The 21,806-nt window shown below is 35.6% G+C and overlaps 1 protein-coding gene across 1 annotated transcript in view; it reads right to left on the bottom strand.

The window, feature by feature from the left end:
• The window catches only part of LOC123233958 (MAM domain-containing glycosylphosphatidylinositol anchor protein 2-like), a 401,852-nt gene that overhangs the window by 272,231 nt on the left and 107,815 nt on the right, over window positions 1–21,806 (bottom strand). Inside the window, exon 4 of the mRNA XM_044659946.1 lies at window positions 388–584. Coding sequence (XP_044515881.1) covers window positions 388–584 — 197 coding nt within the window. The remainder of the gene's footprint in view (window positions 1–387; window positions 585–21,806) is intronic.

Genomic DNA, 21,806 nt, shown 5'->3' with positions numbered 1-21,806 from the left:
GCTGTAAAATGAGAAAAGCCCAAAATTATGATTACTTTTATTTTTATGAGGATGTCTTTCCCAAATAGACAATTAATATTGAGATGCATTTCATATTTAAAATTTAACAAAGGAAAAATTTTTTAAAATTGAATGTTAGCAAACACATTATATATATTTTTGGCATCTTAAATATAAATGTCACAAAAGGAAGAAAATATAGGATTAATTATGATTAGCCAATCATTCTTTTTAACTCATAAGAGTTAAAAATCATTTTTAATTTTGGCAGAAGGGGAGAAAAATGTGCATTTTTTAACTTCAGTATTAGAAGAAAGAAGACAATGAAAGTTAAATAGTCATTCTAAATATTCTAAAAGGTATAAAATATAATAATTGTGTTCCTACCTGGGTAAAGAAGGGTTCATAAATTTCAACTCCTTTATCAGATCCTTGCAGTAAGACTTCTTGGCCACGCCTCCAGCTATACCGAACAGGTGGATTGGAATTGGCAACACACCGAAGAAATACTGTCCTCTCATAGTAAAATTGTTCTTTGGCTTCACCAATGCTTTGATGAACAGTTACTACTGGATCATCCAAATCTAGAAATTAAAACAACCAAGGTAATAACAAGATTATGAATAACAAACCTTATATTACAAGTGGTATCTCATCAGAGAAACTAATCTCTGACCCAATGGTAGTTATTTAAAAAGTAAAATTTTAATGTATTTGTGAAATACCTGAATATTTCCTAAGAATATTATGAGAAAGAAAAAAGAAGATTCTTTTAAAATATTTTCCTCAATTAATATGTAAAAACAGTTTCCAAAAATTTTCAAAGAATATTGAGTCTCAAATTCTTTCTTCCTCTCTACTTCCCAAATCCCAACAACTCTCATAAGCAATCTCATGTATATTTAACATGTGCAATCATTTTCCCATATTAATATTTTTGAAGGTAACTGAAATAGAAAAAAGATAAGAAAGGGAAAAAATTTGCTTTAGTCTAGATTCAGGCTCAATTCATTTTCTCTGAAAGTAGATAGTATTTTTTTAGCATGAGTATTTTGGAATAGTTTTGAATCATTGTAATGTTGGGAATAGCTATTATATCCAGTTGTTCATTATAAATATGTCACTTAAAAATGTTCTTCTAGTTCTGCTTATTTCACTCTGACTCAGTTCGTGTAAGACTTTTCCAGTTTTTCTGAGGTCCCTCTGCTTATCATTTCTCACAGCACAATAGTATATAATCATATATGATAATTTAGCCATTACCTAATTGATAAGTATCCCCTCACTTTCTAATTCTTTGTCCCTACAAAAAGGGTGGCTTTAAATATTTTTGTACACATATGACCTTTCCCTTTTTGTTTTTATCTCTTTGGGATACAAAACTAATAAGGATATTGCTGGGTCAAAGGTACTGTTTTATAGCCCTTTGAGAACAGATGAAAATTATTTTCCAGAATGAATGAATCAGTTTGCAACTCCCCCAACAATACATTACAATACAATACAATAAATCCAAGCTTTTCCATATTTCATCGAAATTTCCTTCTTTTTCCTTTCCCATCATAATAGCCAATCTGATAGGTGTGGGATGACATGAGTACAGTTGTTTTAATTTGCATTTCTCTAAATCTACATTTAGAGTATTTTTTGCATGACTATTGAGAAATTTAATTGCTTTGTTGAGAACTGCCTGTTCCTATCCTTTGACCATATATCAATTGGGGAACGACCTGTATTATTATATATTCAACTCATTTCTCTGTGTATTTGAGAAATGTGGCCTTTATTAAAGAAACTTATAAAAAAGTTATGCGCCATTATGATTACTGCATTACTTTCCATCCTATTTAACTCTAGTTTCTGACCTCAACCTCTCACAATTTGCCCTCTTTTCTATTAAACCCATCCCTTCCTCTTATTCTCTTCCCCTCCTACTTTCCTACTGGGTAAGCTAGCTTTCTATACCGAATTGGTTATTTATATTCTTTCTTTATTGAGACAATTGTGATGAGATAAAGGTTCACCTGCTCTCTTCCCCAACTGTCCCCATCTTCTCCTTCACTGTGAAGCTTATTCATGCCATTTTATGGGCAGTAATTTGCCATATTCTATTTTCCCCCTTCCTCTCCTTCTAATGCATTATCACTTCTTAATAACTTGTCAACCCCAATTAAAACACCAAATTTTTTTTGTGTCTCCATATACAGCTTCCCTTTAGACCTTGCACAGATGTCCTATCTTTTTCACCAGGTTGCCCAATCAGCTCTATCAATTTCAATAACCTTATAATTATTCCACTTGTTTTTCCTTACATTTCTAAGCTTATCTTGTTAAATTTATGGTATTATCTTTTTTTAGTCTAGTTCTTTAAGTTATAAATCTACTCTTTAACGTTCCTTACTCCTTATTTCTTTTTAAATCTCCTCCTTATATAGTTTTGATTCTGCTTGTCTTAAAATTAGGAAGTAGAATCTGGATCAAGATCTAGGCCTGAACTTGTTCTTAAAATTACACTTGATCTATGTTACATATCTTCTCACCCAAACTGAGCTTTCAACCTAAATATAGCTAGTGCAAACTCTAAGAAGTCATTTATTTCTTTTCCTTCAAATGAAGCACTCTACCAATATTGACTTAGAGATTGCCCTAGAAGACAGCTTTGAAAATTGCATGCTGAATATGCATAAAATAATATGACTCCTGATTCAAGGAAGGAAAGAAGAAAGAAAGAAAGAAAGAAAGAAAGAAAGAAAGAAAGAAAGAAAGAAAGAAAGAAAGAAAGAAAGAAAGAAAGAAAGAAAGAAAGAGAAAGAAAGAAAGAAGGAAGGAAGGAAGGAAGGAAGGAAGGAAGAAATGAAAGAAGGAAAGAAGGAAGGAAGGAAGGAACAAAAGAAGGAAGGAAGGAAGGAAGGAAGAAAATAAAATTTGTATTGCTAACAGGAACATCCATATGGATGTCCTTAGTAAGCTTTATTCATCTTACTTAATCTAATTTGATGACTATTATACTGCTTCCTTTGATAAATGTTTGTTTTTTACTCATAATTGCCTTACATAATAAACATTTGGAGAAAAGGAAGGTCAATTAGCTAGAATTTCCTCAGTCTGAGGCAGACAACTACTATCCAGGATGGCCAAGAAAAAAGTTTTATTCTGAACCTAAAAGAGCATCATATCTTTATATTGAAAATACATGATATGTTAATGATAAATATATTTTTAGCCTAATGACTCACTTAACGATTAAAGGAAGTAAGGACATTTCTTCACAAAAGTAAAAACCTCTCTTTGGAGATTTAGGCAGAGTAGTTTAGATCCCAGAGCTATGTAAATATGTCCCTGCAACACTGGCCATACAGGATTCCTGCAACCCTATTCAATTTGGTAAACTTATTCAGCTCAAATCTTTTTTTTTTTACTTCTCCCATATTCTCCCATAAAGATAAGAATTAAAGCCAACCTAATAAACCTGAGTTAAAATCCCACCCCAAATACTTACTAGATCTATGATTTTGGGCAAAGGATAGTTGGACCCTAAAACCTCTTACATTTCTTTTAGCTTCAAACCTATGATTATCTGGTCATGTAAATCATGTCATATAAAAACAGTTGAAGGAGCCACAGATTATTAACTTATAGGAAAAGATATTTAAGAAAGGCACTACAGATATTTTCTATATTACTCCACAGGTTAGAGCTACATCAATAGATAGAGAGACCATGTTGAATTCAGCATTAGGAAGAACTTAAATTACAATAACAACAACAAAACTGAACCAGACCAGACCAAATCAAAAGAACTGATCAATGTAATAAATGGTCTTGTGGAAAATAGTGAGCTATCCATTACTGGAAATATCCAAAAGTGGAAGAATAAACATCTATTAGGGAATTTGTGTAGTAGGGTAAGATACTAGAATTGGTGAGATACAAGCTTCCTTTTGACCCTAATGTTCTCTGAGACTTCCATGTATCATTATTGACTTGTAAAATTGTCCATTAGCTCAGATAGATCCCTGTGATGGAACTACTGACAAAATGTCTTACTTTATCATAGGTTACATTGTTAACATGTCACATTTGGAATTCTATGTTATATACTCTCATTTATATAATGGATATACTCTAAAGATGATTTAATATGATTAAACTAACTTTGTACTTAAAGTCCCATTTCATGAATAAATATATTTTTCTAAGCTTCTGAACTCTAACAGAAATGGAACAGTGGGGAAAAGCTAAGATAACAATGCGGTAGCAGGGACATTTTTAAGCTGCTTGGAATTTCCTTCCAAACTGACCATTACAAAGTATCTCAAAAGAACAGAAGTCTAAGTAGGATGAGAAAAGAGGCTTTCCCTCTGGATAGAGGATGAAAGGTAGGCAGTGAGAGGGGATTTCCATCCTATGATGGGGCAAAATTGCACAAGGAAAAGTGCAGGCTGACCATCCTTCACCCCTACCTTTGATGCCAGAGGCCAGGGAAATCTCCAAATTGTAGGGGGTTTGCTGAAAGTATCACAGACTTACCCCTGGAGGCAGCTCCAGGCCTTTGCAGTGGGATTTGAGGCTTAATAACACTGAGCTTGGTCCTGGCAGTGGGGTCAGCAGCTTGGCCGTGATGGTGGAAGCAAGGGCTAGGAAGATAGCCTCAGGGCAAAACACAATATAGCATACTACACCACAGAAATATGATTAAAAATTCCAGCCACTGGTGGGGTTGAGAGCTTTAGCAGCAGCAGTAGTACCCTCAGGGCAAAATGCTTTGAAGCATGCTATGCTTACAGAGAAAAACAAAACAAAACAAAACAAAAACCACCACAAATGTACCTGAGCTCACTCAGGCCTCTGATGGATAAGGGAAGATAGCCCCAAGGCAAACCCCTACAAGACAGAAGCTAAGATGGAAATGACTAACAACATGCGTGACTCTCAATCCTCTAGCAGGAAAAGGAGTAAACAACAGAAAACAAAGACCCTTGACCCTGGAAAGTTTCTAGAGAGAAAAAGAGCAAAATGCAAAAGCAACAGGAGAAAGTGAAAAAGAAAGAAACGCATGCAACACCCCCCCCAAAAAAGGGAACTTGTCAGAAGCTCTGGGGAACTAAAAATGTAGTACAAGAATCAAGTAAGAGAGATAGAAGAAAAATGGGAAGTGGGAAAAAGAATGCAAAAATAAAATAATAGCTTAAAAGACAAAATTGCCAAATGGAAAGAGAGGCACAGAAATAAAATGAACCAATAAGCAAATTGGAAATCAGAATGACCTTCTAGAAGCCATGAAAAGCAGGATAGACAAAACCAAAAAGGAGAATCAAAAGATCATAGATGAAAATTAATCTTTAAAGATTAGAATTGGGCAAGTGGAAGTTAAGTATTTCAAGAGACATCAAGAAAGAATGAAACAAAATAAAAAGAATGAAAAAATAGAAGGAAGCATGAAATATTTCATTGAAAAAACAAATAACCTGGAAAACAGATCTAGAAGAGAAAATCTGAGAATTATTGTACTACCTGAAAGCCATAATTAAAAAAAAAGCCTAGACAAAATATTGCAAGAAATTATCCAAGAAAACTTCCCTGATATTATTGAATAAGATGGCAAAATATGCATTTAAAGAATCCATAGATTACCCCCTACATTAAATCCACAAATGACAACTACCAGAAATGTTATAGCCAAATTCAAGAGCTTCCAGGCCAAGAAGAAAATACTGTTAAGTGGCCAGAAAGAAATAATTCAGATATCATTGAATCTCAGTAAGAATTACACAGGATCTAACAGCCTCCAAACTAAAGGACCTCAAGGCTTGCAATATGATATTCTGGAAAGCAAGAGAACTAGTCTATGAATAAGAATCACCTACCCAGCAAAACCAACTAGATACTTTCAGAGGAAAGTATGAGCATTTAACAAAATAGAAGATTTCCAGGCATTCCTAAAGAAAAGACCAATACTAAATAGAAAATTTGATGTCCAAATACAAAACTCCAGAGAACCATAAAAAGGTAAACAAGAAAGAGAAAAAAATTTAAGGGTTTCAATAAGGTCAAATTGATTATATTCCTATATGGAAAAATGATATGTTTTTATTAACACAGTAGATAGAAGAAATATACATAAGTAGAGGGAGTGGTATAAAGCTATTTAGGATGATATGTTAAAATAATTAGGGGGGAAAAAGGATTGTACTAAGATAAATGTGAAGAAAAAGGTGAAAATGGATTAAATTATATCATATGAAAAGGCACATGAAGTGGGGGTAGAATATTCTTATAAGAAGGGGAAGATAAGGGTAGTGACAGGTAATACTTAAACCTTACTCTCAGTGGAATCACAACAGTCAGATTAATCGGGGTATAGAAGTCTATCTTACACTATAGAGAAGAAGAAATGGAATTAGGAAATGGGATGTTGGGAGGGGAGTATTAAAAAAGGGAGGTAAAAGTTGGGGGGAGGGGTCCTAAAGAGAAATAGGAGGGAAATAAGAAGGGAGGGGGTGGGAAGGAGAGTAAAATAAGGGTAGAGAAAAGGGAGACATTAAAAGCAAAACACTGGAGTGGATGGAAATAGTGAAAGAAAGGGGAGGATTAAAAAGAGGAGATCAAAATAATGGGGATTACACAGATAGTAATCATAACTCTGAATGCGAATGGAATGAACTTATCCAGAAAATGTAAGTACATACCAATGTGGATTAAAAACCAAAATCCAACCATATGGTATCTACACAAAACACACATGAAGCAGTTAGAAACACACAGGGTAAAAGTAGGAGGCGAAAGCAGAATTTATTGGGCATCAACTGAGTGAGAAAAAGAAGGTAGGAGTTACAATCATGATATCTGACAAAGCCAAAGTAAAAATAGATATAGTTAAAATAGATAGGGAAGGTAGTTACATCCTGATAAAAGGCAGTAGAGACAATAAAAAAATATCAGTATTCCATATTGATGTTAAGGCTTTTGTTGTTGTTGTTCTAGGCTTCAGGCAGACCAATGATTCTCAAATTGTCTTTCCTGGATCTGTTTTCCAGGTCAGTTGTCTTTTCAATGTGATATTTCATTTTTCCTTCTATGTTTTCATTCTTTTAATTTTGCTTTATTAATTCTTTCTATCTTGTGAGATCATTAGCTTCTATTCGCCCAATTTTCCATTTTGATTTGATCATCCTGCTTTTCTTTTTCTTTCTTTTTTTGTGGTTAATTAATTAATTTTTTAAGGAAAAATTTTTCCATGGTTACATGATTCATGGTCTTTCCCCTAACCCCTTCACAACCACCACCCCCATACCCTGAAACAATTCATATTTCCACTGGGTTTTACACATCTCATTGATCAAGACCTATTTCCATATCATATAAGAATAGTTCCACTGGGATGGTTGTTTAGAGTCTACATCCCAAATCATATCTTCATCAACCCATGTGTTCAAGCAGTTGTTTTTCTTCTGTATTTCTACTTCCATAGTTCTTCTTCTGAATGTGAATAGCTTTCTTTCCCATTACTCCCTCAGAGTTGTCCTGGGTCATTGCATTGCAGCTAGTAGAGAAGTCTACTACATTCGATTTTCATCACAGTGTATCAGTCTCTGTGTATAATGTTCTCCTGGTTCTGCTCCTTTCACTCTGCATCAATTCCTGGAGGTCATTTCAGTTTACGTGAAATTCCTCCAGTTTGTTATTTCTTTGAGCACAATAGTATTCCATCACCAGCAGATACCACAATTTATTCAGCCATTCCCCAATTGAAGGGCATATCCTCATTTTCCAGGTTTTTGCCGCTACAAAGAGTGCTGCTATAAATATTTTTGTATATGTTTTTTTCCTTATGATCTCTTTGGGGTATAAACCCAGCAGTGGTTTGTTGGATGAAAGGGCAGACAGCCTTTTAGTGCCCTTTGTGCATAGTTCCAAATTGCCATTCAGAATAGTTGGATCAATTCACAACTCCATCAGCAATGCATTAACGTCACAATTTTGCAATATCCTCTCCAACATTTATTATTTTCCTTTGCTGTCATGTTAGCCAATCTGCAAGGTGTGAGGTGCTACTTCAGAGTTGTTTTGATTTGCATTTCTCTAATTCTAAGAGACTTAAAACACTTTTTCAAGTGCTTATTGATACCTTTGATTTCTTTACCTGAAAATTGTCTATTCATGTCCCTTGCCCATTTATCAATTGGGGAATGGCTTGTTTTCCTACACAATTGACTTAGCTCCTTATATAATTGAGTAATTAGACCTTTGTCAGATATTTCATTATAAATATTTTTTCCCAATTTGTTGATTCCATTCTAATTTTGGTTGCATTGGTTTTTGTTTTTTAAAAAACCTTTTTAATTTAATGTAATCGAAATTATTTATTTTACTTTTTGTAATTTTTTTCTAACTCTTGTTTGGTTTTAAAATCTTTCCTTACCCAGAGATATGACAAGTATACTATTCTATGCTCACCTAATTTTCTTATAGTTTCCTTCTTTATATTCAAGGTGTTATAATAAGAGGAGAGCCTACTACCAATGTTATCTTGGTGTAGGGTGTGAGATGTTGATCTAAACCTAATCTCTCCCATACTGTTTAGCAAATTTTCCAGCAGTTTTTTTCAGATAGAGGGTTTTTTGTCCCCAAAACTGAGATCTTTGGATTTATTGTACAGTGTCTTGTTGAGGTCATTTACTCCAAGTCTATTCCACTGATCCTCCCTTCTCCCTCTTAGCCAATATCTTATTGTTTTGATGACCACTGCTTTATAGGACAATTTAAGATCTGGTACTGCTAGGCCACCTTCCTTCACATTTTTTTTCATTATTTCCCTTGATATTCTTGGTCTTTTGTTCTAACAAATGAAATTTGTTATTGATTTTTTTTCTAATTCAGTAAAGAAGTTCCTTGGTAGTTTGATAGGTATGGTACTAAATAAGTAAATTAATTTGGGTAGAATGGTCTTTTTATTATGTTAGTTCGTCCTACACATGAGCAATCAATGTTTTTCCACTTGTTTAGATCTAGTTTTAACTGTTTGGAAAGCGTTTTTTAGTTGTGTTTGTATAATTCCTTGTTTATTTTGGTAGATAGATTCCTAAGTATTTTATATTGTCTAGTGTGATTTTAAATGGCATTTCTCTTTCTAAGTCTTGCTGCTTAGATGTGTTGGAAATATATAGAAATGCTGATGGTTTATGTACATTCATTTTATATCCTGCTACTTTGCTAAAGTTGTTGATTATTTCCACTAGCTTCTTAATAGATTCTCTAGGATTTTTTAAGTAGACCATCATATCATCTGCAAAGGGTGATAGCTTGGTTTCCTAACTGCCAATTTTAATACCTTCAATTTCTTCTATTTCTCTAATTGCTACTGCTAGTGTTTCTAGTACAATGTTAAATAATTGAGGTGATAATGGGCATACTTGTTTCACTCCTGATCTTATTGGGAATGCTTCTAATTTATCCCCATTACAGATGATGCTTGTTTATGGTTTAAGAAATATACTGTTTATTATTTTTAGGAAAGGCTCTTCTATTCCTATTCTTTCTAGTGTTTTCAATAGGAATGTGTGTTGTATTTTGTCAAAGGGTTTTTCTGCATCTATTGAGGTAATCATGTGATTTATGTTGGTTTAATTATTGATATGGTCAATTATGGAGACTGTTGTCCTCATATTGAACCGTCCTTGCATTCCTGGTATAAATCTCACCTGATCATAATGAATAACCCTCGTGATCACTTGCTAGAGTCTTTTTGCTAGTATTCTATTTAAGATTTTTGCATCTCTGTTCATTAAGGAGATTTGTCTATAGTTTTCTTTCTGTTTTTGATCTACCTGGCTTTGGGATCAGTACCATATTTGTGTCATAAAAGGAAATTAGTAGAACTCCTTCTTTGCTTATTTTGTCAAATAGTTTGTATAATGTTGGGATTAGTTCTTTAAATGTTTGATAGAATTCACTTGTGAATCCATCTGGTCCTGAGGATTTTTTCTTAGGGAGTTCTTTGATCATTTGTTCAATTTCTTTTTGTGATATTGGATTATTTAAATATTCTATTTCTTCTGCTGTTAATTCAGGCAATTTATATTTTTGTAAATATTCATCCATATCATCTAGATTTTTATATATATTGCCACATAATTGGGCAAAATATTTTTTAATGATTGGAGACTTCTGGTTAAGATGGTGGCAAAGTAAGGAGCAGCTTTTCGATCTCTCCTAACCAAAGCATATAGGACTCCTCAAGGGGAAATAAAAACGAACCCAGATGAACGAAGAAACCCCACAACAGGGCGTAGCATTGAAGGTACGCAGAATCTGAGCATTTCCATACTATAAACGGGTGAAACACCTCTCACTAAAATGCGAGAGGAAGAAGCCCCTCCCCAACCCCCCACACCACACACCTCACACAATGCCAAGGACAACACACAAGAGTGAAAACCACTAGTAGCCCCAGGGACCCCAAGTGGCTGGGGGGCTCGCAAGGACTTTCCAGAGTGTTTGCGCAGGTGGGGACAAAGATCTCTAATGCAGGGACTTTCCCTGAGTGTCTGCTCAGGGGAAGGCATCACCCCAGGTGCAAATAAAGATCTCCAGCCCACAGACTTTCCCTAGCTTCTGCATGGGTGAAGACAGTGCCCTAAGCAAGAATAAAGATCTCTAATGCAGAGACTTTCCCTAGTGTCTGAGCAGGTGAATGCAGTGCCCTAGGCTTGAATAAATATATCCAGCCCAGGCTTGGACCTCAAGTGAGGACCCAGAGCAGACTGGAGCGCAGCTGTGGAAGCAGCCCCTGAGACTGCTGAAAAAGCCTCAGGCAGAGGGGCAAACCGGGGACTACCAGGAGGCCTGAACCTGAGGACAAGGAGAACGGAGCCCCCGCAAGCTTAAAAAGTGCAGGCAGACCCTGAGTGTGAAGACAAAGCTAAAAAGGGGTGGGGCTAATAATAGCAAGCAGAGAACTCCAGAAGAAGAAAAAGATTAACAAGAAAAACTCTGGAACACTCAACAACTTTTACACAGAGAAAATCCAGACAACAGAGGAGGACAAACAAGTAATCATATCCAAACCTTACTAAAAAAATGAAAGCTCGCCACAAGCTATTGAAGAGTTCAAAAATGAGATGTTGAAGAAGATGGAAGAGATCTGGCAAGAAAATAACAGCTTAAAAGGCAGAATTTTGCAATTGGAAAGTGAGGCTCAGAAATCAAATGAACTGAAAAGCAAAGTGAACACCACAAATGACCATATTGAAAAGGAAAACCAAAAGATTATAGCCGAAAAACAAAAGATTATAGCCGAAAACCAGTAGTTAAAGGCTAGAATTGAAAAATTAGAACATAATGATCTCTCAAGACAACAAGAAAAAATAAAACAAAGTCAAAAGACTGATTAAATAGAAGGAAACATGAAATATCTTAATGAGAAAGTGACAGACCAAGAAAACCGGTCGAGAAGAGACAATTTGAGAATCATTGGCCTTCCACAAAAGGCAGAAATTAATAGAAACTTGGACTCCATACTTAAATAAATTATTCAGCAAAATTGCCCTGAAGTTCTACAACAAGAGGGCAATATAGACATTGAAAGGATCCATAGATCACCCTCTACACTGGACACAGAAAAGTCAACACCAAGGAATATAATAGCAAAATTCAAGAGCTTTCAAGTAAAAGAAAAAATCTTACAAGAAGCCAGAAAGAGACAATTCAAATATCAAGAAGCACCAATCAGGATCACACAGGATCTGGCAGCCTCCACACTAAAAGACCACAAGGCTTGGAACACGATATTCAGAAAGGCAAGAGAGATAGGCCTTCAGCCACAGATCAAGTACCCATCGAAACTGATTATATACTTCCAGTGGAAAGTATGGGCATTCAACAAAATTGAAGATTTCCAAGTTTTTGCACAAAAGAGACCAGGACTAAATGGAAAGTTTGATACCCAACCACAAAAATCAAGAGAAACATGAAAAGGTAAATAAGAAACAGAGGGAAAAGAAAAAAAACTTATAATTTTTTAAATTTGACTCTTTAAGGGCTTAAATAAGATCTAATTATCTATATTACTATGTGGAGAAATGCTATGTATAATTCTCTATAGTGAACTCTATTCACTATTATAGCAAACAGAAGAAGAATTCATAGGGAGAGGATAGGACACTAAATGGTCTAAGATGATATGGGGAGTGGGAAAGAGGTGGGGAATAGTAGGGGACACCAAGAAAAATCTGAGTAAATAAGAAAAATAGGATATTCTATTACACACAAAGAGGGCATGGGAAGGGGAGGGGATAAATACTATTATAAGAAGGAGAGGAAGAGAGCATTAAGAGGGAATAATCAAACCTTACTCTCAGTGTAATCAACCCGGAGAGGGAAGAGTAGCTTTATTATCCATCTGGATAAAAAACTCTATCGAACACTACTGAGAAAGTCAGAAGGGACAAACCAAAGGGAGCAGGGGAGTGGGGAGGTCAAAAAACGGAGGGGAGAAGAAGGGGGAGGGAATTCATTAGGTCTTCAAAAAACAAAAAGAGGGGAATAACAAGGGAGGGGAAAGAAAGGGAAGTCAATCAAGGGAGGGGATAAGGGATACCAGCTCAAAGCAAACCACTGGTTTAAAAGAAAATAGTGTAAGAAGAAGGGGTGGGTCTGGAGGGAGGATACGAAAATGTCAGTGAATGCACAACTGATAATTGTAACTCTGAATGTGAATGGGATGAACTCGCTCATAAAATGGAAGCAAATAGCAGAGTGGATCAGAAACCAAAATCCTACCATATGTTGTCTACAAGAAACACATATGAGGAGGGTAGACACACACAAGTTTAAGGTTAAGGGCTTGAGCAAAATCTATTGGGTGTCAAATGAAAAAAAGAAGGCAGGAGTGGAGATCATGATTTCTGACAAAGCCAAAGTAAAAATAGATATGATTAAAAAAGACAGGGAAGGTCATTACATCCTGATTAAAGGCAGTATAAACAATGGGGAAATAACACTGCTCAATATATATGCACCAAGTGGTATAGCATCCAAATTCATAAAGGAGAAAATGGCAGAGCTCAAGAAGGAAATAGATAGGAAAACCATAAGAGTGGGAGATCTAAATATTCCTCTTTCAGATCTAGATAAATCAAACCAAAAAAAAAATAAGAAAGAGGTAAGAGAGGTGAACGAAGTCCTAGAAAAATTAGATTTAATTGACATGTGGAGAAAAATAAAAAGGGACAAAAAGGAATATACCTTCTTTTCAGCTGCACATGGTACATTCACAAAGATTGACCATGTAATAGGACATAGAATCATTGCAAACAAATGCAAAAGAGCAGATATAATAAGTGTAACCTTCTCAGATCATAATGCAATGAAAATAATAATTAGTAAGGGCACCTAGACAGGCAAATCAAAAATCAATTGGAAATTAAAACAATATGATTCTCCAAAACCTATTTGTCAAAGAAGAAATCATAGAAACAATAAACAATTTCATTGAAGAAAATGACAATGATGAGACATCCTACCAAACTCTGTGGGATGCGGCCAAGGCAGTACACAGGGGGAAATTTATATCCTTGAATGCATATATTAACAAATTAAGGAGGGCAGAGATTAATGAATTGGGTATGGAACTCAAAAAATTAGAAAGCGAACAAATTAAAAACCCTCAGATGAAAACTAAATTAGAAATACTAAAAATTAAGGGAGAAATTAAAAAATCGAAAGTAAAAGAACTATTGAATTAATAAATAAGGCTAGAAGCTGGTATTTTGAAAAAAACAGATAAAATAGACAAAGTACTGGTCAATCTAATAAGAAAAAGGAAAGAAGAAAACCAAATTGACAGTATTAAAGATGAAAAGAGATGAGAGACCACACCTCTAATGAAGGGGATATTAAGGCAATCATTAAAAACTATTTCACCCAATTATGTGGCAACAAATATCACAATTTAGGAAATACGGATGAATATCTACAAAAATATAAATTGCCTAAATTAATAGCAGAAGAAATTGAATACCTAAATAATCCCATATCAGAAATAGAATTTGAACAAGCCATCAAAGAACTCCCTAAGAAAAAATCACCAGGACCTGATGGATTCACAAGTGAATTCTATCAGACATTCAAAGAGCAACTAATCCCAATACTATAAAAATTATTTGATATGATAAGCAAAGAAGGAGTCCTATCAAATTCCTTTTATGACACAAATATGGTACTGATTTCAAAGCCAGGTAGACCAAAAACAGAAAAATAAAACTATAGACCAATCTCCCTAATGAACATAGATGCCAAAATCTTAAATAGAATATTAGCAAAGAGACTCCAGCAAGTAATTAAAATCATCCACCATGATCAAGTGGGATTTATACCAAGAATGCAAGGATGGTTTAACATTAGGAAAACCATCCATATAATTGACCATATCAACAGTCTAACACACAAAAATCACATGATTATCTCAATAGATGCTGCAAAAGCCTTTGACAAAATACAGCATCCATTCCTATTGAAAACATTGAAAAGTATAGGAATAGAAGGACCCTTCCTAAAAATAATAAACAGTATATATCTAAAACCATCAACAAGCATCATATGCAATGGGGATAAATTAGAAGCCTTCCCAATAAGATCAGGAGTGAAACAAGGATGCCCATTATCACCTCTATTATTCAACATCGTACTAGAAACACTAGCAATAGCAATTAGAGAAGAAAAAGAAATTGAAAGTATCAAAATACGCAATGAGGAGACTAAGCTATCACTCTTTGCAGATGATATGATGATCTACTTAAAAAATCCTAGAGAATCAACTAAGAAGCTTGCAGAAATAATCAACAGCTTTAGCAAAGTTGCAGGATACAAAATAAATGCACATAAATCATCAGCATTTCTATATATTTCCAACACATTAGGGCAGCAAGAGGTAGAAAGAGAAACAGCATTTAAAATCACCCTAGACAATATAAAATACTTGGGAATCTATCTACCAAAACAAACACAGCAATTATACGAAAACAACTACAAAATGCTTTCCAAACAAATAAAGCTGGATCTAAACAATTGGAAAGCCATTGATTGCTCATGGGTAGGATGAGCTAACATAATAAAAATGAACATTCTACCCAAGTTAATTTACCTATTTAGTGCCATACCTATCAAATTACCAAAAAACTTCTTTACTGAATTAGGAAAAACTATAACAAAGTTCATTTGGAATAACAAAAATCAAGAATATCAAGGGAAATAATGAAAAGAAAAATGTGAAGGAAGGGGGCCTAGCAGTACCAGATATTAAACTGTACAATAAAGCAGCAGTCATCAAAACAATATGGTACTGGCTAAGAGACAGAAGGGAGGATCAGTGGAATAGACTTGGGGTTAATGATGTCAGCAAGACAATGTATGATAAACCCAAAGAACCCAACTTTTGGGACATGAATCCACTATTTGACAAAAACTGCTGGGAAATTTGGAAAACAATATGGGAGAGATTAGGTTTAGATCAATATCTCACACCCTACACCAAGATAAATTCAGAATGGGTGAATGACCTGAATATAAAGAGGGAAACTATAAACATGTTAAGTGAACACAAAATAGTATACCTGTCAGATCTCTGGGAAAGGAAAGATTTTAAAACCCAGCAAGAGTTAGAGAAAATTACAAAATGTAAATTAAATGGTTTTGATTACATTAAGCTAAAAAGCTTTTGTACAAACAAAAATAATGTAGTCAAAATCAGAAGGGAAACAACAAATTGGGAAAAAATCTTCATAACAAAAAACTCTGACAGGGGTCTAATTACTCAAATATACAAGGAGTTAAATTACTTGTATAAAAAATCAAGCCATTCCCCAATTGAAAAATGGGCAAGAGACATGAATAGGCAATTCTCAGGTAAAGAAATCAAAAGTATCAATAAGCACATGAGAAAGTGTTCTAAATCTCTAATAATTAGAGAAATGCAAATCAAAACGACTCTGAGGTATCACCTCACACCTAGCAGATTGGCTCAAGTGAAAGAAGGGGAGAGTAATGAATGCTGGAGGGGATGTGGCAAAATTGGGACATTAATGAATTGCTAGTGGAGCTGTGAACTGATCCAACCATTCTGGCTGGCAATTTGGAACTATGCTCAAAGGGCTATAAAAGAATGCCTGCCCTTTGATCCAGCCATACCATTGTTGGGTTTGTACCCCAAAGAGATCATAGATAAACAGATTTGTACGAAAATATTTATAGCTGTGCTTTTTGTGGTGGCAAAGAACTGGAAAGGGAGGGTATGCCCTTCAATTGGGGAATGGCTGAACAAACTGTGGTATATGCTGGTGATGGAATACTATTGTGCTAAAAGGAATAATAAACTGGAGGAGTTCCAGGCGAACTGGAGAGACCTCCGGGAACTGATGCAGAGCGAAAGGAGCAGAGCCAGAAGAACCGTATACACAGAGACTGACATTCTGTGGTAAAATCGAATGTAATGGACTTCCGTACCAGCAACAATGCAATGACACAAGACAGCTCTGAGGGATTTATGGTAAAGAATGCTACCCACATTCAGAGGAAGATCTGCAGGAGAGGAAACATAGAATTTAAACAATTGTTTAAATGCATGGGCTGAGGCGGACATGATTGGTGATGTGGACTTGAAACTACCACACCAATGCAACTAACAACAATATGGAAATAGGCCCTGAACAAGGACACATGTTACAACCAGTGGAAATGTGCGTTGGCCATGGGTGGGGGGAGAGTGGGTGGTGAAGGGGAAAGTATGGGCATAAAGTAGGTAAACAGGTTAAAAATGAATATTAATAAATGTTTAAAAAATATTTTTTAATGATTGCCTTACTTTCCTCTTCATTAAAGATGAGGTCTCCCTTTTCATCTTTGATAGTGTTAATTTGGTTTTCTTCTTTCCTTTTTTTTATTAGATTGACCAGTAATTTGTCAATTTTTTTTTCAAAGTACCGGCTTCCAGTATTGTTTATTAATTCAATAGTTCATTTACTTTTGATTTTATTAATTTCTCCTTTAATTCTTATGATTTCTAATTTCGTTTTTATCTGGGGATTTTAAATTTGTTCACTTTCTAGTTTTTTGATTTGCATGCTCAATTCATTGAGCTTTGTCCTCCCTAATCTGTTAATATATGCACTCAAGGATATAAATTTCCTCTTGAGTACTGCTTTGGTTGCATCCCACATATTTTGGTAGGATGTATCATCATTGTCATTCTCTTCTATGAAATTATTAATTGTTTCTATGATTTGTTCTTTAACTCATTGATTTTGGAGAATCATATTATTTAGTTTCCAATTAGTTTTTGATTTGCCTGTACATGTGCCCTCACTGATCATTATTTCTATTGCGTTATGATCTGAAAAGGTTACATTTATTATTTCTGCTCTTTTGCATTTGTTTGCCATATTTCTATGCCCTAGTATAGTAATGGGCAAACTATGGCTCACGGGCCAATGAAACCCCCTGAAATGTTCTATCCAGTTGCGCAACATTATTCCTAATCTGACGAATACAATGAGTAAGTTACAATACAATGAAACTTCGAAAGAGTTGTCTTGGAAACAGACTGAGAGATGTTATATTTGGGAAACTATAAAATGCCAGGGGTCTGTGGCAATTAAGGTCTTACTAGTTTTTTGGTTTATGGAGAGGACACACAACACACACCCACTAACAGGCTAGATTGAAAGGGAGGGGTAAGATCTTGCTGAGTGCTCCTTTATTTCCCCCCTCCCACCAAGCAGTTAGAAAATCAGTTACAATATGGAGGTTGATTTGTTATCTTCTGTGCTCAGTCAGGCAACTAGGTAAGGATAAACTTCTAAAAATGATAACCTTCTCTAAACCATTTCCCCACAGTACTGAATAGGAGAAAATAGGAGAAGCTTGATGTCTTTAAAGCTTTAAGGCACAGAGGAAAGGTCTTACTTTTGGGCTACAAGGCAGGAGGAACTCAACTTGAGGAGGGTGTGAGTATTTCCCTAAATATAGCCAAACACTGCTCCCAACTGATTAAAGGTTTAATTATATGTTTGGAAGGGAAGGAAGGGAGATCAAATAAGGATAGATAAGGTCTGGGAAACCGTAAAACTGTTACGTCCAAGCAGCCCTTCCCCCCAAAGGGGAAAGGTAACTTGATTTGCTAGTTAGCTCTCTAAACCTAAAAATAATCTTCTCCTATATCTAAATAACTAAATAGAGATAACTATGATGTTGATTGAACGTCAAATCAAGGCAAAGCAGGTAGGCAGGTAGGAACTAAAATGGTTTTGTTCAGATTCAAGCCTCTAGCCCCTCAAAAGCAACCAGGATCTGGGACACAGCAAACAGAGTGACCTGCTTACTTCAAACCCAGGACTCAACTGCTTTTAACTGCCCCCTCTCTCAGAGTTCTCAGGGAGTCCCCTGGAATTTGGAGCTATGGCCTGACACCCTCTCTTGCAACTGGAATTCCACTCTTCAATTTCAATCTCACACAGATGAGCATTTCCTTTCCTTTGGCCTCTTCTTTTAAACGTTTGCCCATCACTGCCCTAGTACATGGTCTATTTTTGTGAATGTACCATGTGTTGCTGAAAGGAAGGTGTATTCCTTTTTGTTCCTATTTATTTTTCTCCATATATCTATTAACTAATTTTTCTAGGATTTTATTCACCTCTGTTACCTCTTTCTTATTTATTTTTTGTTTTGATTTATCTAGATCTGACAGGGGAATGTTCAGGTTTCTCACTAGTATAGTTTTACTAGCTATTTCCTCCTTGATCTCTGCCAGTTTCTTCATTAGAAATTTGGATGCTATACCCTTTAGTGCATACATGTTCAGTACTGATATTTCTTCATTTTCTATACTGCCTTTTATCAGGATGTAATTACCTTCTCTATCTCTTTTAACCAGATCTATTTTTACTTTGGCTTTGTTAGATATCATGATTGCAACTCCTGCCTTCTTTTTTTTTTTTTTTTTTTTTTTTTTTTTTTAAATTTTAAACCCTTAACTTCTGTGTGTTGACTTATAGGTGGAAGATTGGTAAGGGTAGGCAATGGGGATCAAGTGACTTGCCCAGGGTCACACAGCTGGGAAATGTCTGAGGCCGGATTTGAACCTAGGACCTCCTGTCTCTAGGCCTGGCTCTCAATCCACTGAGCTACCCAGCTGCCCCTCCTGCCTTCTTTTTCTCAGTTGATACCCAATAGATTTTGCTCCAGTCTTTTATTTTTACCCTATGTATGTCTCCCTGTCTCATGTGTGTTTCTTATATACTTCATATGGTAGGATTTTGGTTTCTAATCCACTCTGCTATTTGGTTCTGTTTCATGGATGAGTTCATCCCATTCACATTCACATAATTATCAACTATATATCCCCCAACATTTTGACGCCCTCTCCTTGTCCTGCCCTTTCTTCTTTCACTATTTCCTTCTACACCTGTGTTTTGTTTTTAATCAGTTCCCCTACCCCCACCCCTTATTTTACTTCCCTTTCTCCCACATCCCTTCTTATTCTCCCCTTATTTTTCTTTATGGTCTTTTAAAGCTACCCCACACACTGTCCATCCCCAGTATTGCTTTCCTCCCCACCAGTCCATATGTTACCCGTATACTTCTCTATAGGGCATGAATAATTCTCTGCTCCAATGTATCTCATTGTTTTTCCCTCTTTAAGTTAATTACAATGCACTTAAGAAGTATTTCCTGTCTGCAACCTCTTTACTCTTCCAGTGTATTGGTCTTCTCCCCTGCTCCCCCAGGTGCTTCTTTGTGGAATATAAATTAACTCCATTTTGTCTCTTTTCCCATTACTCTTAATATTATCCACTTTTTTACCTCTAGTTTTATATATTTATACATACATATATATATACATACATACATATATATATAAATCTTTACAATTCATCCTATGCAGTTTGTCACTGTTTCTTCTAAGTATACTTCTTCTAGCTACCCTGATGATAGTAACAATTTTTAAGAGTTACTAATATCATCTTTTCTTATACAGATACAAATCATTTGAACTTATTAGGTCCCTTAAAAAAGTTTTTTGTTTTTTTCTCCCCTCTCTTAATTACCTTTTGGTGATTCTCTTGAATTCTGTATTTGGACTGCAAATTTTCTGTTTTAGTCTGGTATTTTCTTTATAAATGCTTGGAAGTCTTCAATTTTATTAAATGACCATTCTTTCCCTTGCAAGAATATAGTCAATTTTGCTGGATAATTGATTCTTGGTTGTAGACCAAGTTCCCTTGCTTTCTGGAATATAATGTTCCATGCCTTCCGGTCCTTCAATGTAGATGCAGCCAGATCCTGTGTTATCCTAACTGTGGTTCCCCTGGTATCTGCATGACTTTTTCTTAGAAGCTTGTAATATTTTTTCCTTGGTCTGGTAGTTTTTGAATTTGGCTGTAATATTCCTGGGCATTGTCATTTGTGGATTAAATGTAGTAGGCAATCTGTGGATTCTTTCAATCTCCACTTTTCTCTCTTGTTTGAGAATGTGGGACCAGTTTTCTTGATTTTTTTCTTGATAATTTCCTGTAGGATTATAACTAAGCTTTTTCTTTTGTCATGATGTTCCAGTAGACCAATAATTCTTAAATTGTCTCTCTGAAATTTGTTTTCCAGATCTGAAGTTCTGCCAATGAGGTGTTTCATATTTTCCTCAAATTTTTCATTTTTATTTTGTTTTATAGATTCTTGTTGCCTTGTGAAGTCAGCTGATTCTAGTTGTTGAATTCAAATTTTTAAAGATTTAATTTCATCCCCATTTTTTGGTCATCCTCCTCATCTGATTTTCTTGGTAGGTCATCTTTGAATTTCTTTCTCTCATTTTCAAGCTGGCCAATTTTGGATTTCAATACTCTACTTTCTTGTTTTTAGTTTATGCATTTTCTTTTCCCAATTGTCTTCAGCCTCTCTTAATTTTTTTTTGAATTGTATTTTGAGATCTTCTGAAGCCTGTGTCCAATTTGCTGGAGTGTCTGTGTTTTTTGCTTGGGGTTCCTTGATCTTCTGTTTCATTTGCTCTTTGTTTACTTCTTGGGAAGAAGCTGTCAATTGTAATTTCTTTTTTCCTTTTCTCTTGTTTACTCATAGTTTTTCCTTCTTTCCCTCCTGTACTTTCTCTGCTCTGTTGGTTGACTAGGTTAAGCAGATGATTTTAATGAAGTTTGATGTAAGATCTTCCCCAGCTGGCAATAGAAGTTTGTAGCTACTTTCTCTGCAGTCTATGGAGGAGGGGTGTTGGGGTTTCCCTGCCCTCTGAAGACTTCTTATCTGTCCTATTGGTGGGAGTAAGCCAAGGCGGGGCTGATCTGTAGAGCTTGATGTGTCCTGAGGCTAAAACCTTGAGAAAAGGGGGTAGGGCAAGATGGCGTGTTTTTGCTGTGTTTAGGTTGGCCTCTCTGGGTTTCTCCTCTAGCCATCTCCCTGCCATATGTGTTCAACACCCTGAGACTGGCTCTGCTGTACCAGTAAGGCTCTCTCTTAGGGCTATTTTGTTTGTCTGCCCAGAGGTTCCAAGAGCTGCTGGAGACTCAGCACAGCACATGGGGGAGGGGTCCTGGGATTCCCTTTCTTACTTACCCTCAAATCCAACAGTTCAAGAATTCAGGTCTTTTTTTGGCATACCCTTTGAGCTGTCCTGCATGGGGATCCCCCAGCTCTGTCCTGCTGTTACATTTGGTTTTCTTTCCCCTCGAAGTGCTTTGTTTTTTATCTTGGTGTGGAAGGGTATGGAGGTCTAAAGTTTTGCTCTGTCCAAGCTGCCATCTTCCCAG

This window comes from Gracilinanus agilis, chromosome 2, assembly GCF_016433145.1.
Source record: "Gracilinanus agilis isolate LMUSP501 chromosome 2, AgileGrace, whole genome shotgun sequence".
NCBI classification, from domain to species: domain Eukaryota; kingdom Metazoa; phylum Chordata; class Mammalia; order Didelphimorphia; family Didelphidae; genus Gracilinanus; species Gracilinanus agilis.
The sequence above is the reverse complement of the archived record's forward strand: the minus strand, read 5'-3'. Positions and strand labels throughout refer to the sequence as shown.